This window comes from Poromitra crassiceps (genome assembly GCF_964638095.1).
Source record: "Poromitra crassiceps genome assembly, chromosome: 3".
NCBI classification, from domain to species: Eukaryota; Metazoa; Chordata; class Actinopteri; order Beryciformes; family Melamphaidae; genus Poromitra; species Poromitra crassiceps.
The window spans coordinates 14,517,410-14,535,831 of NC_139625.1; the positions used below are offsets into that span (position 1 = coordinate 14,517,410).

Sequence of the window (18,422 nt, forward strand, 5' to 3'; positions counted from 1 at the left end):
TGCTCCTCATACTGTAGCATACATATTTCATCACAATGAAGAAAGGTGGAATGGGTATTTGGTAGACTTCTTACATGACGTTTTTCAGGGAAGAGTTCCAGATCATTAAAAGAAGACATTGATAAACCTTCCTTTCATAAACTTCATTTACGGTAATGACAAATATATACAAAAATATTTACATTTTACAGTTTTTGTTTTTATAAAACATGGAACATGGAAGTGCTGTACATGAGATATATAAGACATAAGAAATATAGGATAAACTGAATAAAAAACATAAGGAGAGAAGAAATACGGCTCACGTTGCATAAATTATAGCAGAACAAATAACCCAACTCAATAGAATCAACATTTATGCAATAAAATATTTGTGTTCTCTCAGGAGGCAAGACATTGTTCATGGTCAGCTGAGAGCTGAGAGTAAACTTGCCATCACACTTGTGAATGAATACATCAAGAAAAGAATCACAAAGCAAATGAAAACCTGTCTTCACCAGAAAACTAGCCTCAGATCAACACTATTCTGAGGCTTGATGTGTATATATATATATAGTAATATATAATATATATGTAATGTGATATATATATATGTATAGGGGGCAGAAGCCTACGGTCAACACTATTCTGAGGCTTGATGTATAGGGGGCAGAAGCAATGGGGGAAATGGGAAGACGTACTGTATGGGAGGAGGACACCAGGGAGGGAATAAGTCTTTCCCTGCTCAGGCCTTCCTCAGTGGAACAGTCTCCTCCTTGATGCCCTCCTTGGAGATGATACAGATCTGAAGAGTGTCTCCAGTGTACACATCTCTTTGTGCGGCCGAGATGAAGACGTCTTTGACCAGCTGGGTGGCCTTTTCCTGAGTCAGAGGAACGTGCTGCGCACCCTCCATGTTCTTCAAAGCAATCTGGTTGTCTAGTAGTGGTTGAAGCATGGCACTGGCCCATCCTCCAGCCTTGTAGGTGTCTCTCTGGTAGGAGCCCACTGGGTCAAAACTGCACAGTGCTCCCTTGCCCTCCTCATCCAGTCCTGGTGTTTGATATGGTGAAAGCCGCTGCTCTACCGACCCAGTGGATTCTTTCAGTTGGGCACACAGCTCTGAGATCTGCACAACACACCAAGAGGAACAGACGGCTTAGTGTGAGAGTATTACACACATAACACAGAAGAATAGCGAAGGCGCAGCAGGCTCAGGCCTTATCACAGCAAACTACATTTGCTGCAGTGATCAATCAAACTGCAGGCGAGGTTATTGTCTAAATTGTTATGTCAAAAACGAGTGAAATTTGTTGTTTCAAACTCACCCGTTTTTCCGTTTCTCTGGAGAGTCGAGTGTACCCAGTGATGTACTTCAGAGCTTTTTCCTTCAAAGAGCCGATCTCATCGTCGTTCTCCTCCAACTCCCAAGACAGCATCTGTTTTGAAGTGGAGCTCATGATTAGCAACTGGACAATCAAACATACTTTAAATACTGTTCAATAACAAAATAAAGGTTGTTGTCTCCATCTACCTTGTTCCGGTAGTTGGCCGCCTCCAGTGCTTTTGTCAGCTTCTTATTTGCCTCATTTGCGTGGATGAGCTCTTCATATAGCTGCATGTTGTTGCCCTCCAATCGGCTGAGCTCGCTCTGCTTCTTAGCACAACCACAGAACACATGAAGAAGAAAAGAAGAAAAGAAACATTAGCATCTTATCACTATCAGCAAGTATGTTTAGTGGCACAGCTTTCATTGCTCATTGCTCATTAGGGCCCTACAGTGCTTTTATCCTCCAGAGGTGACTGGACAGGACCAATCTGACAGGACTATATTCCTCATCAAATGACTCAGTAAGGTCATGTAAGGTCATGCAGGACTTAGCCCTGGGGTTGAGATGGTCCACAAGAGACCTCTTCAGGATAGAGATGCAGCTTCAGGATTTCCAGCTCTTTTTCTGTGAGCATGTCTTATTCAGTGTGTATAATGGCTGTATTCAATGTGTGTTTCTCATGTTTCAAAGCAGTGCTAACCTTTAATGTGTGTTTCTCATGTTTCAAAGCAGTACTAACCTTTAATGTGTGTTTCTCATGTTTCAAAGCAGTACTAACCTTTAATGTGTGTTTCTCATGTTTCAAAGCAGTACTAACCTTTAATGTGTGTTTCTCATGTTTCAAAGCAATACTAACCTTTAATGTGTGTTTCTCATGTTTCAAAGCAGTGCTAACCTTTAATGTGTGTTTCTCATGTTTCAAAGCAGTACTAACTTTTAATGTGTGTTTCTCATGTTTCAAACCAGTGCTAACCTTTAATGTGTGTTTCTCATGTTTCAAAGCAGTGCTAACCTTTAATGTGTGTTTCTCATGTTTCAAAGCAGTGCTAACCTTTAATGTGTGTTTCTCATGTTTCAAAGCAATACTAACCTTTAATGTGTGTTTCTCATGTTTCAAAGCAGTGCTAACCTTTAATGTGTGTTTCTCATGTTTCAAAGCAGTACTAACCATTAATGTGTGTTTCTCATGTTTCAAACCAGTGCTAACTTTTAATGTGTGTTTCTCATGTTTCAAAGCAGTACTAACTTTAAATGTGTGTTTCTCATGTTTCAAAGCAGTACTAACCTTTAATGTGTGTTTCTTATGTTTCAAAGCAGTGCTAACTTTTAATGTGTGTTTCTCATGTTTCAAAGCAGTGCTAACCTTTAATGTGTGTTTCTCATGTTTCAAAGCAATACTAACCTTTGCATTCAAATGATTCAAACTCTGCCTCAAAAGGTTCTCCTCATTGAGCTGCAGGTGCTGGTTTTGAGTCAGGAGAGACTTGGCTTTAGATTTCTCAGCCTCTAGGGAGCGCTGCAGGTCAGCCACCTATTATTGACATTCAACAATTAAGTGGTTAGAGATATGCACAAGAGAGAAATTTAAAACTTCAAAGTGTGTTGTGTTCAGTGGGGACTGTGTGTGTGTGTGTGTGTGTGTGTGTGTGTGTGTGTGTGTGTGTGTGTGTGTGTGTGTGTGTGTGTGTGTGTGTGTGTGTGTGTGTGTGTGTGTGTGTGTGTGAGAGAGATCACGCTCACCTGTGCCTTGTAGGCCTCAATCTCTTCAGCATGCTCCTGCTCATTTGTCTCCCTCACCTCCAGATTGATGATGAAGTCGTCACTGACGCAGCTACCTTGCAGCTTCTTATGGCTACACTGAATGGCTAGCCTCCTCAGGCAGCTCTTATGGCATAACATTGAACACTGTAGTGTGAACACATGAAGAAGAATGACAGGTTTTTAGGCAATCACCGGAAAGTATTTTGAAAGTGCGTGCATGCATGCATGCAGTGCAATGACGATAAAACCACGATAAAACCACTTTTCATGAAATAAATAAATATCTCTCGGAGCAGTCATCTCTCCAAGAGACATGATGAAAAGTTCTCTCACCTCCTTGCACATGGCCCCGGCGAACAAACGAATGTACTCGTCACACACGCAGCACTTGGCATGGGTCCACAGCTTCTTCAGGTGGTGCGTCTGGGCCGCGGTGGACAGGCCGATGCTCTGGAAAGGTCCGGTGGAAATCACAGCGGCAGGCTCCATCTTTATCCAGAATTTCCCTACGGGGATGAATAAAGTACTCTATCTATCTATCATGTCGTTGATATCTAGAAATGACAAACAACCCCCTATTATAGCACAGACAATTCATATAGACGATTCAGTCTATGACATGGCAGTCATTTTTTAAGAATTCCACCAGATATAATTCAAGAATAGAATACTTGTAGTTTCAAATGAGGCCACGCTCCCAACCTTTATATCTGCATCCTCATTATTTTGAGGGCAACGTTTGTCCTCACTGTCTAAAAATTGGGGGCATTAACAAAATTTTGGCAGCACTAGGAAAAAAGTAATTAGTGCATAAAGTTGCTAAAGCGCACTGTGAACAGTGTGTGTTTTTCATCATCTTCTTCTGGCAACTAGGTGCTGAGTGTGTGTTAGAGTAAGGTGACCAGACGTTTGGTGACCTGTCCCTGGCTCGAACTGTCCCCGGCCGAAAATGTCCCTGATTTCCTCCTCCTCATCCGCGGCCAACATTACTGCCTTTCAGCGGGAGTGAAGATGGTATAGCATAAGATGAAACTTTACAACCACTAACTAGAGACCTCGGGCATTCAGGGGATGTATGGCTTTGCTAGGTATATTGACAATACGGAGGTTTCTGAGCAATTTCCAGAAGAAGTGCTCGCTCGCCATCCAATTGAAATCTCCAAATGTCAAAAGTTTTTGAAAGCAAATCACAGCATACATTTTTCTAATGGTGTTCCTCAAGGTCTTGGTGTCTTAATGTGGTATTTTGGAGGGAGATCAGTCAGCCTGCACGATAGTTTATTACAGTACAACAGTTACCATGGTCAAAATACATGACACCGGAATTGCCCCCCCCCCCCCCCCCCCCCTTTATTTCATATATAATAATATTGGATATTTTAATGATATATTATTGACTGCCGACCTGGAAATATCCCTGATTTTAATTTCAGAAATCTGGTCACCTTATGTTAGAGATGGAGATTACATTAATTTAATGAAAATAAAATTATCAGAATTACAGTTGCACCAAGTGAAATAGTTCCAATGTATGCAAGTTACAACTTCAATCTTACACCTACCCTTAGATGTAAAGTCCTAGCAGTTTTGTTTTGGCACGGTTTGTATTAACGTTTGTAACTTGTACCATGGCGCATTGTTTTGAAATGCCATATTACTGGACGATGAGGACGTGTGGTGATTAACGTTATTGTAGTTAATAGCTGTTTAACATCCATATTGATACTGCGTAGCAAAGTGCAGGTTGTTGTACAATGGCGTTTTAAAAACAATAAACACGGTGACTCAAATAGCCAACGTTATTTTCTGAGGATCCTAACGTTTTATACGCAAAAGTAACGTGACCTCCAGGCCAAGGGGTCTGTCCTGGCTAATCGAGGCCGACTTTGGTGCATAAAATCCGGGTAGCCTACAGGTGACCTCGGTGGCGATGAGAACACCTAGCTAGCTGATTGAGGCAGTTAACTCGATGGACACAAGTCCCCAACGCGGGGCTAACGTTAACTCGACTCGCTAAGCTTGGCAGTACCATCTTCTACAGCAGTCCAAGCCAGCCTTTACATTGCATTGACATATAGCAAGTTCTAATGTTGTGGTAACGTTAGCTGGCTGCATTCACCTTGCTGTTCCAACTTAGCTAACGCTAGCTAGAACAGCTGCGCTAACGCCATTGCGTTATATCTCGTTAGCTAGCTTTGAGTATGTTTTGTCTCAATAAATATTTTTCAAACGGTTTGTCTCAATAAACATTTTTCAAAAGGCTCACCTGTCTTGGAATCCTGCAGGGTGGTTCGTGCAGACTTGAAGAAACTGGGAAACTTGAAATTTGATGATGCAGGCATCTTCAATATTTAAGAGCAGTTAGGCACATCCGTCTTCAGTAACAATTGCACTCCGACTGAGATTCAAACCTGGATGCCCCGCCCCCTACGCCTGCCCGTCAGGTCACGCCGCGAAAGTGGGCGAGCCTGTATCCCCAACATTGCATAGCAACAATATGCGTGTTTTGTTTGTTTTGTGCATCGCTGTATCTAACGTTAGCATATGCTAACGTTATTCAGTTTGAATTAGCATGTGTCCAAACTCCATTCAAAAACATGCATTTCTAGCTCTGTCTATAACGTTAGCTGTTACAATGCGGTCTGTCTGAAGTAACAGCGTTAGCACAATAGCAGACTGCGCTGTTTGTAATGTAATGTAATCTTAAGAGATGACAATAACTAAGGAAAAGGATGTTTAGAATTGTGGGTGATGGAAATTTGGGTGATGACTTCAAAAACTCACTGATGTGTAAAAGGGCTGGATTATTTATTGTACAAGTAGACTTTACATAATGTTGACTGTACTGAGCTCTGCAGGCAGGTCAATTATCAGACAGACATTTCCAACCTCACTGTCAGCCTATGCTAATGTCTCCCATGAGTATCACCATAAATTACCCTGCTATAGATTATGTTAGTAATGACTAAGTCCAGCTGGCTGGGTATGAAAGGAGATCTGTATGTGTGCAATTAATTATATTTTTTTATGTGGGTGCAACAGTCATTAAGGGCTGCACCAACTAACTTGACTTGATGTGACAGAGTTGACCTCAGTCGTTCATTTCAACATCATGCCAATATTGATCATCTGGTGCCAGTTTGATAAGAGTAGATCATGAGCCCAGAACAGGATTTTACTGTGAGGAGAATTAAAGCAACTAGGAGAATCAAATGGAGTAGAAAAGGAATGTACTACTACTGCCCTTGGAATGTACTGACCTTTCTTCTAATGTATATTCAAATACAGTACATCAGTCTATTTACAAGTACAGTGAATGGGTATCTTTTCTGAACAATCATCAATATGCTGTAATTTCCCCCATTACCATTGGATCAATAACAAAAATACTTCACATTTTGGGTATGTAGAGCATCAACTTTGGTTTGCGTAAACAATAAATGAAGTAACAATGTCAATGTACAATATCACAAAGAATATATTTTTCAGTCAGGAAGTTTCATTTGTTCCCCCAAATCCTTTCATCAACCTTTCTCTAGAAGAGGGTCTGTCCCCCCAAAAGAAAGAAAGTGGCCAGGTCGCCGATGATGTCACTGTGATGATGTCATCACTGATGTCACTCAAGCAATTATGTCATCGGTGACGTCACTTGATCAATTGTGATGTCATCAGTGTGACATCAGTGATGTCATAAATCAATGATGGTCAATGATTTAGCAGTTTTTACCATCTTACTGCCCAGAGACTACGGTTGAAAATTAGCCAAGCTGGCTAAACTGGCGCATTTACAGAAATGTTTATTAATGTGCACTGTCCCTGTAATTTTAAACTCAATAAATGAAATGAAAAATGGCATACCCACTGTCATAGACATTGGGAACACCATCAGTGATCCTTCCTTACTGAGGTTGGAAAGAAAGTGGCCAACTGTGATGTCATCAGTGTGACATCATCACTGACATCGGTGATGTCATAAATCACTGTCGTCATACCCATAGACATTGTAACACCATCAGTGAGGTCATAGATCCTTCCCTACTGAGGTTATAAATTGGACGCCTCGGGATTCTGGGTGGCTTGGAGCGGGCCACCGAGGGTACCAAGGCGAATAAATCCAGGAGGCGGTAATGCAACATAATTTGGATGCCAACTGCCATAAAACATCACAGAAGAAGAATTGGACGACTCTTGCTCATAACCCAGCCAATACAGCCTGAACCTGCAGCAATAGCATAGGGCATCAACCAAGCCACCGAGTCCAATAACAGCATGGTGGCGTTTTTAACAAAACTGGGAAGACTCACAAAGAAGATGGAATGTGCCTTGTAAAAAAAATAAGGGGAAACAGTAGTATAATAGACACATACAGTACATGTATGACTGGAGATGGAGATTGAATTATGTCATAGGACAGAGGTTCTCAAACTGTTTTGGCTTCAGTACCCCCTTTCCCTGATTTCTGAATCCAAGTACCCTCTTTACCCGACTGCAACGTTTTGCTTAGAAAGGTGCAGCAGAAAACAATAATAGCATCATGCAATGAATGAATGATAACCCACCTTTTCAACGTTACAAAATAGGAAATAGAGTGAAATACACTGCTCATAAAAAATGAAGGGAACACTTAATTGTCAGAGTATAACAGTAGGGTCCCAGCATGAAGAGTGTGGAGATGCCGTGGTGAACGTTCTGCTGCCATCATCCAGCATGGTGGCTCAGTGATGGTCTGGGGAGGCATTTCCTTGGAGGGTCGCACAGACCTTGCTTGTTGTTCCCGTTCATTTTTTTGAGCAGTGTTATTGGAATTTGTGCCTCCTGAGCAGATTTATTTGAACGGCTCATTTATTTTCATGATTGATTTGGTTATTTTTCCATTTTCCCTTTTTCTCAAATACCCCATGCAGTTACTACCTTTGTACCAACCTCAGTTTGGGAACCACTGTCAGGAGAATCTCTTATTTACTAACAGAACTCCAGTATGTCTACAGGATATAGCTGAATGTAGTAGCTACATTAAAACAGTTTCTGACTAAATGTGATAAAGAGCTGATTTTCCATTGTGGCCTATACAGATATAATCAAATGTTAGTATCAGAGTTATATTAATCTCAAAAACAATATAATCTCAAAAACAAAAGCAAAACAAATAAAAAAATAAATGTGGGGCTGAACTTAAGTTAAGATCAAATGTACTGACTGCCTCCTTTCCTCTTTCAAATTGACCTTATTGGCGGTTTTAATTAATGACCCCGAGCCGTCAACAAAGTTAACGATCCATGTGTTAGCCGTGTCAACATGCCTGTCTGGACACATCAGATCTGTGCCACATACACAGCCATGCCAACAGCCTGCTCACACTTGGATATGAACAGAACGTCACATTTTGTCCTACTACAGTGTGAATGCAGCCTACGGGCCAGTCTAAGTGCTTCTGATGGCCTGGGGTGGCCGATAGCCACAATCAGGTTAGCTACAGTACGCACAAAGATGCAGTCCTCCTCTCATCGTTCAAGTGTCCCCATTAGGGGCTCCATGGCGGCCAGGAAGCAGGCTTCAAACTCCTGGTCTGAGAAGCGAGCTGCCGACTGGCGGGCACTGCGTCGGATCTGCAGCCTGGTGGCAGGCGGCAGAGCCAGGATCCTGTCCATGGCCTCCGCGTAGCTGTCCTCGTCGTCAGCCAGGAAGCCCGTCTGGCCTCCCTCAAAGGGCACCACGATGTCCAGCTTGGGCCCGCCAGACTTGTGGGCAAGAATGACTTTCCCTGCGGCCATAACCTCCACCACACCTGCAGGGGACAGCAGAGAGGGGAGCGTCTTTTAAAGTGAATCATGTGAACTGAAGATGTCAGCTCTTGGACAACAGAGAGGCCTGGTTGGATTATCATTATCAGATGTGACCCATACATTACCAGTGAGATTAATGATCATTATAGGTGCTTCTAGCTGAGCTGTGATCAGATGGATGTAACCTCTTGAGATATCATTTAAAATAACATTTGAACAAGGCAACAGAAAACATGTCAGCCCCCACAATTGATGCAATGCCTATTAATAGTAGCGCCACCCTTGGGCCAACAATGACCGTTTGAAAATGCTGAAATACAGTAGTGAGATGCATCTGTGACCAACAGTTTCTGAAATATTCTGTCAGGCCTTTTTTTTTTTTTTTTTTTTTTACAAATGCCAGAATGAAGCAATGATGCATAATAACATTAATGTTTATGAAAATCTGATCAGTGGGGACCAATAACACAGTCTAAACAATATTTTCTTTTTTGTATCTTTTTTCCTTCAGACTTTTCACCCATTTTCTCCCCCGCTGTCCCGGTCGTTGCTCCACCCCCTCTGCAGAGAGTTGTAGACTAAGCACATGCTTCCTCCGATACATGTGCCGTCGCCAGCTGCTTCTTTTCACCTGACAGTGAGGAGTTTCACCGGCAGGACGTAGTGTAAGGGGGATCAGGCTATTCGTTCCCCCAGAGCAGGCGCCCCAACCAACCAGAGGAGGCGGTGGTGCAGCGACCAGGACTCATGCCCCCACCAGCTTCCCACCCGCAGAGACGGCCAATTGTGTCTGTAGGAATGTCTGACCAAGCCGGAGGTACAGCTACCGGGAATTGAACCCGGGTCTCGGCGGTGTTAGGCGAGTGCTTTTACCCCTACGCCACCCAGATGCCCACAACTAAACGATCATTCTAACCACTGTGCAATATATTACCTATCCCAAAGTGCTCGTTCCACATGGTGTGCAGGCCGATGGTGGCTTCCCCCAGCTCTCTCTTCAGCTCTTCAAATGAGATGTTCAGTTTAAACTCCACCCGGTCTGCCACGCCCAGCTCCTGGCACAGGCCCCGCAACATCAGCACCCTATCCTCGTCCTCCTGGTGCCTGCATCCGCCGATCAGTACCAGCTTGAGCGCCTCGCTGCCCCCCGGCACCTCCCCTCTCCTGTCCAGCAACTTCTTGAAGGCCCTGATCTGCAGCCGGTGGTCCTTCTCGGGCCTGAACTGCCCGACGGACACGATGGAGGTCCGCTTCCTGTCCCCGTCCTCCTCCAGTGGGATGTCCAGGAAGGCGCTGACGTCACACGGCGGGTAGACCACGCTGGTGCGGTTGGGGGCGCGCCACAGTGACAGGATGTGGTCGAGGGTCCAGGAGGAGTTGACCATGACGAGGTCGCTGCAGGAACCAGCCATGCCGTACAGCAGGGCGAACAGGCAGTAGTAGACCACCTTGAAAGCACTCAGGAACAGGTTGTTGGAGATGTAGTCCTGGTTGTTGAACCTAAGACAATGGCAGGAGAGGTTAGTAAGCAGCAACGTGGTTGATGGTGATGAACTCGTAATAAATTGTCTGAAATGAGACCAAAAGCCACCAAATTCTAGTATTTTCTTCTGGACATTTCTGCACAAGCTTGGGCTGAAAATAGCAGCAACAGGCAGGTGTGCTTGTAAAACATCGATCCGTGTATAAGAATTGAATGGGGCAATAATTCAATAAGTCCCTCATAGGATAAAATTACAATCTAGCCTATCCCGTCTGTGGGGGGTTGATAGGGTTGTTGACCAATACCAATTAATTACCAATAATTGGCAATAATAATCCAGTAATTCAACAAGATTTAAGATTAAGGGTTATATTCCCCTCAAAGTTTCAGTCGTGTACCAAGCGCTTCCATCATGCATGATAAACAATCACAACCTTTGAATGTGCAACATTCAAAGGTGAATCTAACCCTAACCTAACCTAACCTAACCTAACACTAACCCATGTGACCCAAAATCAAGTTAAGATGGAGAAGAAGGCAGCTTTGGGGGGGGCGAGAAAAACCTAACAGAGCATCTATAGAAAAACACTGCAACAACCAACGCGGAGAAGAATTGGCCCAACGTTAAAGAAACAGTAAACCTCTACCAAGACTGAACAGGAAAATGGTGTTGCTGTTCCTGAAAGTCTTTCATTTGGAGATACTTTGGTTTTAAACCAGATGATGGACTAGTCTGACTGCCTGGAAGCAGGCTGCAGGACTAAGCTCTATCATTGGTACCTACCGACAATTATAGCCCGCTTAATATGGCGTGTGGAAACGAAGCGAGAGAGACAAGAGACACAGAGACGGAGCTTCGTTGCGTTCCTCTCGTTCCGGCTGCAGGGTGCGCCGCACGGCATTTTAAACTGACTGTTGTGAGAGCAAAACACTCGGTGTAGTTGAGCCTCTGCGGTTAACCGTGACGTTTTAAATTGCGGTTAATAGTGAAACCGGTTAACCGCTGCATCCTTACGCATGCACGAACTGATTTCACCAAGTAACAGTTGTTCCTGGACCTAGTATGGGTCAGCAAAACCCCGTCCCGAACTCATTTGATTGGTCGCCGCAATTGCTTCTTCCTGAAAACGTGTGGCAAGTAAAAAAGATGTTTAAAATTAGGGTTTTCTTATGTAACCACGACCAGACCCAAACCCTAACCACATAGTTGTACTTGCCTAAACCTAATGTTTTATAAAAATGTGTCTTCAGATTGGAAGGCACGCAGCTTATCCATTAAGCCATAGGACCCAGCACACCCGTCCCTAACCCTAATCTTAACCACATTTTTTTTACTTGCCGCACATTTGAAGGAAGAAGCAATTGCGGCGACCAATCAAATTAGTTCGGGGGAAATGTTGGTCCAGGAACAACTGTTACTGGGTGAAATCAGATCGTGCCCCTAGGCATAGCTTATGCAGTTTAAAACATGCACTAAATTCTTGCACTTTAAATTGGAGCTAGTGATTGTCTGACCTGTCCATGCATGAGCATCTCTTTCTTTTTACTCCGTTTTTCTCCCCTCCCATTTTCTCCCCAATTGTACTGTACCCCAATTCCCCCTGCTGTCCCGGTCGTTACTCCACCCCCTCTACTGAACTGGGGAGAGTTGTAGACTAGCACATGCTTCCTCCAATACATGTGCCAGTCGCAGCTTTTCACCTGACAGTGAGCACTTTGAGCAGCAGAACGTAACACGTGGGATGATCACGCTATTCCCCCCCAGTTCCCCTCCCCCCGAACGACCAGAGGCGGCACAGGAGGCACTAGTGCAGCGACCAGGACACATACAACCCCACCGGCTTCCCACTCGCAGACACGGCCAATTGCGTCTGTAGGAACGTCGGACCAAGCCGGAAGTACCGCTGCCGGGAATCGAACCCGGGTCTCCGTGATGGTAGGTGAGTGCTACTGTTTATTATAAAATGGCTCTCTCAAATCAAGCAATCTGATTGGTTCACAGCCATTGTATAATTCCAGTAACCGAGTTCAATAACCCATGGCCATGGGTTATTGGTTGCCATGGCAACTCTCTTACTAAGAGAGTAATAATAAGGCTTACCTCAAATGACAACGTAGAAAAAAAAAATGGCGGAGACAGCTGTCAGATCCTTGTGAATCGATCTTCGCTTATAACTTTACTAATACTTCGCAGAAAATGATGTTTTGTACAAGAATAGATGCGGGCTAATGTCTTCTTTGCAAAAGAAAGGCTGTTAACTCCGCATTTAACCCCGTAACGTTAGTTGGTGTCGGGCAAGCCCTGAGAATGCAACGCTGCGCTCGAGCTGCCTGGGTTTCCAGAAAGCTCTCAGCCAAGCGCCAGGATTGGCCAATGTCAACTTCAGTCTCCAGAACGATCCAATCAAATCACCCGCACGTCTATCTTCTTGCTAGAGGTCCCGCCTTACAGTAGTGTTTCAACTGACTCTCAGAATACCATGCCAGTCGGACTTATAGTGTTATTATTATTATATTATTATACTTGGAACCCTTTTATAAAAGCAATATAGCACTCGAGCAGCGTGTGTTGTGGAATATATCCCCCTGCTCAGTTGTTATCCCACTCGGCCTGCGGCCTCGTGGGATAACAACTGATCAGGGGGATATATTCACCACAACACACTTGCTCTCGTGATATATTGCTTAAATATACTGCCTTTATATGTCGTCCGTGTGATTTATGTGCTTTTAACCTCTTGCACCCCAATTCCAATGTGGCTTCTACACAAATGGTAATTAAACTGCCTCGGACTCGTGTTTTGGTGTTACCTGGGGTTCCTCTCGCGCACCACAGACAGCATGTCAGTGCTGATGGTGGGGTAGTGGACGTAACTGCCCACACTGCAGCCGCCCAGGTAGCGGAACAGGGGCAGGGTGAAGGCGTAGCCCATGGAGTCGATGTAGAGGTCCGGGACGAACTCCGTCAGCGCCTCCCATCCCAGGAAGATGGAGCCCACGCTCTGGCCCAGCAGGGTGAAGTGGGGGAACAGGCCGGGCTCCACCAGCAGCCGGTGCCTCAGGAACACGAAGTGTACCGGGCGGGGCAGCACGATGTTGAAGCGACGCCGCGCCCCCTCCAGGATCTGCTGGCCCGTCACGCCCTGGTCCCCCGTGTACACCACCAAGTTGATGTCAGGGTACCTGTGTGCAGGTGTGGGTTAGGATGGGTGTCGAGTCAAACCAACATTTAACAGGAGTGATTTTGTCTTCCTGGCCCTTCCAGGAAGACAAAATCCAAGGCCTGAAACTTTCCACTTAATATTTTTGCTTCCATATCATTTTGGCGATCTATAAGTTTAAAGGCCAAATCCACCCTAAAACACCTTAAAAAAACAGCTATTGTAATGTATCTTGCATTTACAGTACAGGTCTATTTTGCTGTTGGTGTATTTTTTTTAATTAAGTAGTAACCGAGGCAGGTTGTATTGAGTGAAAGGGGGGCTGGACAATATGGTTGAAATAAATATGATAATCATAAGGATTTATTTTGATTATTATCGATATATTACGACATGGCTCACATAAACAGAATCACATTTAATAATCAAATGAATGTTGGTGGTGATGTTTGGTGTGATGTCAATCTAAACTGGAATGTTCACATCATATTCCTGCTATACTTCTAAATATGTGCTAAAGAACATTGGCTAAGGCATGCAATGGTACCAACCATGTCATGCTAGCTTGTCAGGAAGGCTGCTAAATAATGCTCTGAAGTTAGGCTACATTTTGGCGAGTGAACTGGCATGAGCATTTTGAAAGGCGTCCCTTTGACGTCTCACCTCAAGATATCTGAATGAGAATGGGTTCTAGGTGCCAACGAGTCTCCCCTTTACAGATAAGGTGGCATTTTTCAATAGGGTAGCCCAACACTTACTAAATGCATTTGAATATGAACAAGGGAAAATTGGGCCCAGGACCACGTGCGTATACGGTATAACAGAACACACCACAATGACAGATTAGCAAAAAAGAAAGACACATGATCAAACTGTCACAGTAATCAAGAGAAGTGAAGCAAAGAAAAATCGTACACTGTTTCAAGCCATCTTAGCCTTCAAGGTTAGTCTCGGCTCCCAGACGTTTGGTGAGCTGCGCCACCAAACGTCTGGGAATTTCACTGTCAGAAACTGTCTGTCCGAGCCCGCGAGAACGGCCGGCAGCAGACACGCCTACATTTATTATTAGAATTTTATTTGGTAGCGGCAATGCAATGTTTCATAGTTCAAATATATAGCAAGACACTGATGTGCTGCAAAGAGAGTTTATACCTGTTGTTTATTTTACAATAATGTTTCCTACCCGGAAGTGGTCCGCTTGCTACTGTGAGTCATCAGCAGGCTCTGTAACGTTAGCCTCAGGAGTCTGGCTTATCGCTGGGGAAAGACCTCTAGCCGCCGGGGCCGGATGAAACACGTCCTATTAACACATTGAGTGCCACAGCGCTTCAGTAAAATTGTCTGGAGCCTGTGCCAGATTCACTTCCATTCAGTTGAAAACAGCTATAGAATTTTTTCTATTAGAGCTATATTGAGAGGGCTGGACTCTAATGAAACATTGAACACTCCTGCTTCTTCCAAAGAAGAAATTTTGTTTCTAGACAGTTCCATTATGAAATGACAGCCTCTGTAAGAAGTGCACTTTCAAGGGTTTTCTGCCATTTTTTTTTACTTTTCAAGATATAGTGACTTTTATGAATACTTTTTGCACTCTAATTTCGAGCACATTCACTGACTCTGGCTGGTGTTTTCTGATGTAGTGACATGGTGTGGTTTCTGTGCAGCCTGCTCCCCCCACCCCCCCACCCCTCCCCTCCCCCTCTCCACCTCTGAGCAGCGGGCTCCTCCCCACACGCACAGAGTCTGGACTCCGTTTTTGCCCCGGACAGATCCCAGCGCGCAACAAGGAAGTGCCAAACGCGACTGAACGAAAAGGGCTTGGCCGTTCGGCTTCGGGTGCTGGCTTTCTGGCAGGGAATCATGTGGAGAAACAGATAGATAGAAGATAGATATAAGCAGAAGAGCTCAGTTGCGGGCACGGATGCAGCCGAGCCAACTGTCCGCTCCGCTGCAGACAGAGCAATCAATACGGCTCTGGCTGAAGCATGCATCGGTTTCCACTTTGATCACGTCTTTCCCTGCTGTCTCCTGTACAAAGTAAAGGATCTGAGGTGGGTGGCGCAGCTCCCGTGACGATGTTTAAGGTGGCGCCGTGTGATCCCTTGAAGGGATTCATGCTCACTGGCTAGGTACGACCTTAAACAGCAGAATTATGGAATAATATGAATTATGATTTTAGGACGTCCACAGACGTCCTTGGCACTCCTCGTTACTTTTTTTAGGACGTCCACAGACGTCCTTGGCACTCAATGTGTTAACAGGTTATGTTTGTTTCTGAGTGATTAATATGTTTCTCCGCAAATGCGACGATGTTTTGCGAGACACCGGTTCTGCATGAGAACTGCCCCCAGAAAGCAGGCCCGCCCACAACACTCATGATTGGTTCTCCGATGCAAGGCTTCCAACAGCGCCACCTAACGTTATGCAAAGATTTAAATAGTAATATTCTCAGTCTTACAGGAGTGAAACGGATTAAGACTGAGGGCTGAGTCTACTTCAAGGTTAACATTGCGGGGAGCTCTGTACCCCTGCGTCTCATGCCAGAGGACCTGCTTCAGCAATGGCATAACAAAGGCCGATTTAGAGCAACTGAGGAAGGCTACAATTTTACTCAATCAATTGATGACATCATCACTGATGATATCACTGATGACATCATCACTGATGACATCATCACTGATGACATCACTGATTACATCATCACTGCTATCCATGATCCGTTCCCGACTGAATCACCCCAAAAAGCCTTCTGCGCACGTGGTCAAAATAGAAATGTTGGTATAGTAAACTTTGACTACTACCAGTATATATGTCCTTCTGTTCATCAAATTAGTAGCTATAATTGATTAATTGAGTGATGGGGTTGCTGGTGGAAGTGCACGGTCACAATCTGGCCCTGCGGTAGTGAGGGGAAAAAATGTGACCCTCTCCATCATCAACATTGCCCAAAATAACTCAAATGTCTGAGTTGAATGTTACCTATTTTGCAGTGCCCTGATGGCACACCACAGCACCCTCTCTCCCCCGCCGCCAGCGTTGCAGTAGGGGTGGAAGAAGGCCACGGTGGGCCTGCCGTCTCTGGCCCGTCGTGCGTTCCTGTTGGTCTGCAGCCACAGGCGAATGCCCAGCACCAACAACACCAGCACCGCGATCAGCAGCACACACACAAACACCAGGGGCAGCAGCAGCTTCCACAGCAACCTGAAAACACTCATAGACAAAGGAGAGGACTTCACTTCAACACAGCTCAGAGTAAAAACTGCAGGATACATTGCAGGGTTCATACACATTTTGACCAAAGATTTTTTTATGACTTTAAACCAAATTTCCATGACCAAACATTTTCTCTGCGTATACATAAAAACGTGAGTAGTGAGTACGAGATTCTACATTTAAAATGTCACTATTAACAGATTACAATAATTTAAAAAAACGAACATGGTAAGTTAGTACTCTAAGGCTGGCTTTACACTGTGAAACTTTCAGGCAACTAGTTGCAGGTTGCAAATTGCATGAAACAATTTTCATGCAACTTGACATTTAGCAATTCAAAAATAATCAAGGTCTCATGTAAAACTTGGTTCACTAAAACAGCTAGCTAGATTGGTACAATTTATTTGTTTTCTCTGCTATCAGTCGTGTTATGGATGTGTAAATAGCTGCAGGTCTGTGGGTCTGTTTGTTTGTGTGGTACAGTCACGTGATCAGAGTTGTCTGTACCTGTGGTCTGGCAGGCTGGGGTTTAAGACCCGCTGTGGAAACCCTGCTTCGCAAAATAGTTGATTGAAGAACACTTATTTTAACACTTTAACCAGGTGTGTACTGTAGTGTTATCTGGAGAACCTATACGAGGAACAACTCCCCCTATTTTACTATTGTAAAAACAAACCCTTGGGGAAAAAGTGTGCTCCGCTCTCCTGCGCTCCCACAGCACTACACCCCTGACTTTAACATAATCAAAACAAACAGGATTGTTACACCTATTTCCACTTTTACTTGAATACAAATACAAATGTTTGCTGTCTCCAACAAATACAAAAAATACTGGGCTCTGCACATCCCTGTAGTATACTATACAAATATCACAGTAAAAGTTACTATTGGTGAAGTGTCTGCTGTATAGTAGAATGAAGTAAACTCGTGAAAAACTCACTACTATGTACCAAAGACACCTCAAGTCACTATCACTAGTCTCTACTATTGGTCAATCATGTTGTCAGTACTACTGTAATTTGCTATTGTTGTGTCAGCTAGATTTAGCTAGACATATTCTCTGTGAAGTCCTCTGAGACATGCTTGTGAATTAGGGCTATATACAAATACACTTCACTTGACTTGACACTATGGGGGGTAGCGTTGTAATAATATTGTTTGATATTTTGGACCATGAGATAGCGTTAGTGATTTGTTTGCTAGGGTGGATAATGGTAGTGAATGTAGAAAGCCTGGTCTTCATAAACATACAGTTAACACAAATAATATGCTATTTAGTTGCCCCTTTCAAGCTATTGCAAGCTATTTAGCAACCACCAGTCTGCTAATTAACCACTAAACTACGAATTGTATTTATCAAGTATATCGCATTAAACCTGACTTTATCGGTGTTAGGTAACGCTAGGCTAACTGTATCGGAATAATCCACTTGCCAAAGCAGTAACGTTACACCAAATGTACACTTTCAAACTCGACACATAACAGTTTATCCATTCAAACAATTTCGAAATGATTAACTATTACATGTGAAAACATGTTGTCATGTATCTTACCGAGTCAATTCACATAAACAGAGGACCAGCTGGTCGTGGCCGGACATCTTGCCAACAGTGAAGTAGCAACATCGCCTTTGGTGACAACACAAGTTGACCTTTCAACTTCTTTTTCTCGGCAATTACTTATCTTTGGCGCTACCTGCTGGTGTGGAGGT

The 18,422-nt window shown here is 44.0% G+C and overlaps 1 protein-coding gene across 1 annotated transcript; it reads right to left on the reverse strand.

Moving 5' to 3' along the window:
- Positions 1–5,875: 5,875 nt before the first annotated feature.
- Positions 5,876–18,326, reverse strand: alg11 (ALG11 alpha-1,2-mannosyltransferase). Its single transcript, XM_083632424.1, has 5 exons — positions 18,265–18,326; positions 16,478–16,699; positions 13,149–13,520; positions 9,789–10,354; positions 5,876–8,856 (listed from the first exon to the last, which is right to left on the reverse strand). The coding sequence occupies exons 1-5, from the start codon at positions 18,309–18,311 to the stop codon at positions 8,573–8,575; spliced, it is 1,491 nt and encodes a 496-aa protein (XP_083488550.1). The 5' UTR covers positions 18,312–18,326; the 3' UTR covers positions 5,876–8,572.
- Between the last annotated feature and the right edge of the window lie 96 nt (positions 18,327–18,422).

Bases quoted from the DNA above. Each gene is read 5' to 3' on its own strand.
- alg11 (XM_083632424.1), bottom strand. From the start codon at position 18,311: ATGTCCGGCCACGACCAGCTGGTCCTCTGTTTATGTGAATTGACTCG. The intron at 13,521-16,477 runs GTAACATTCAAC...ACCTGCACACAG, and splicing joins ATCAGGGCACTGCAAAATAG to GTACCCTGACATCAACTTGG. The intron at 10,355-13,148 runs GTAACACCAAAA...CCATTGTCTTAG, and splicing joins GTGCGCGAGAGGAACCCCAG to GTTCAACAACCAGGACTACA.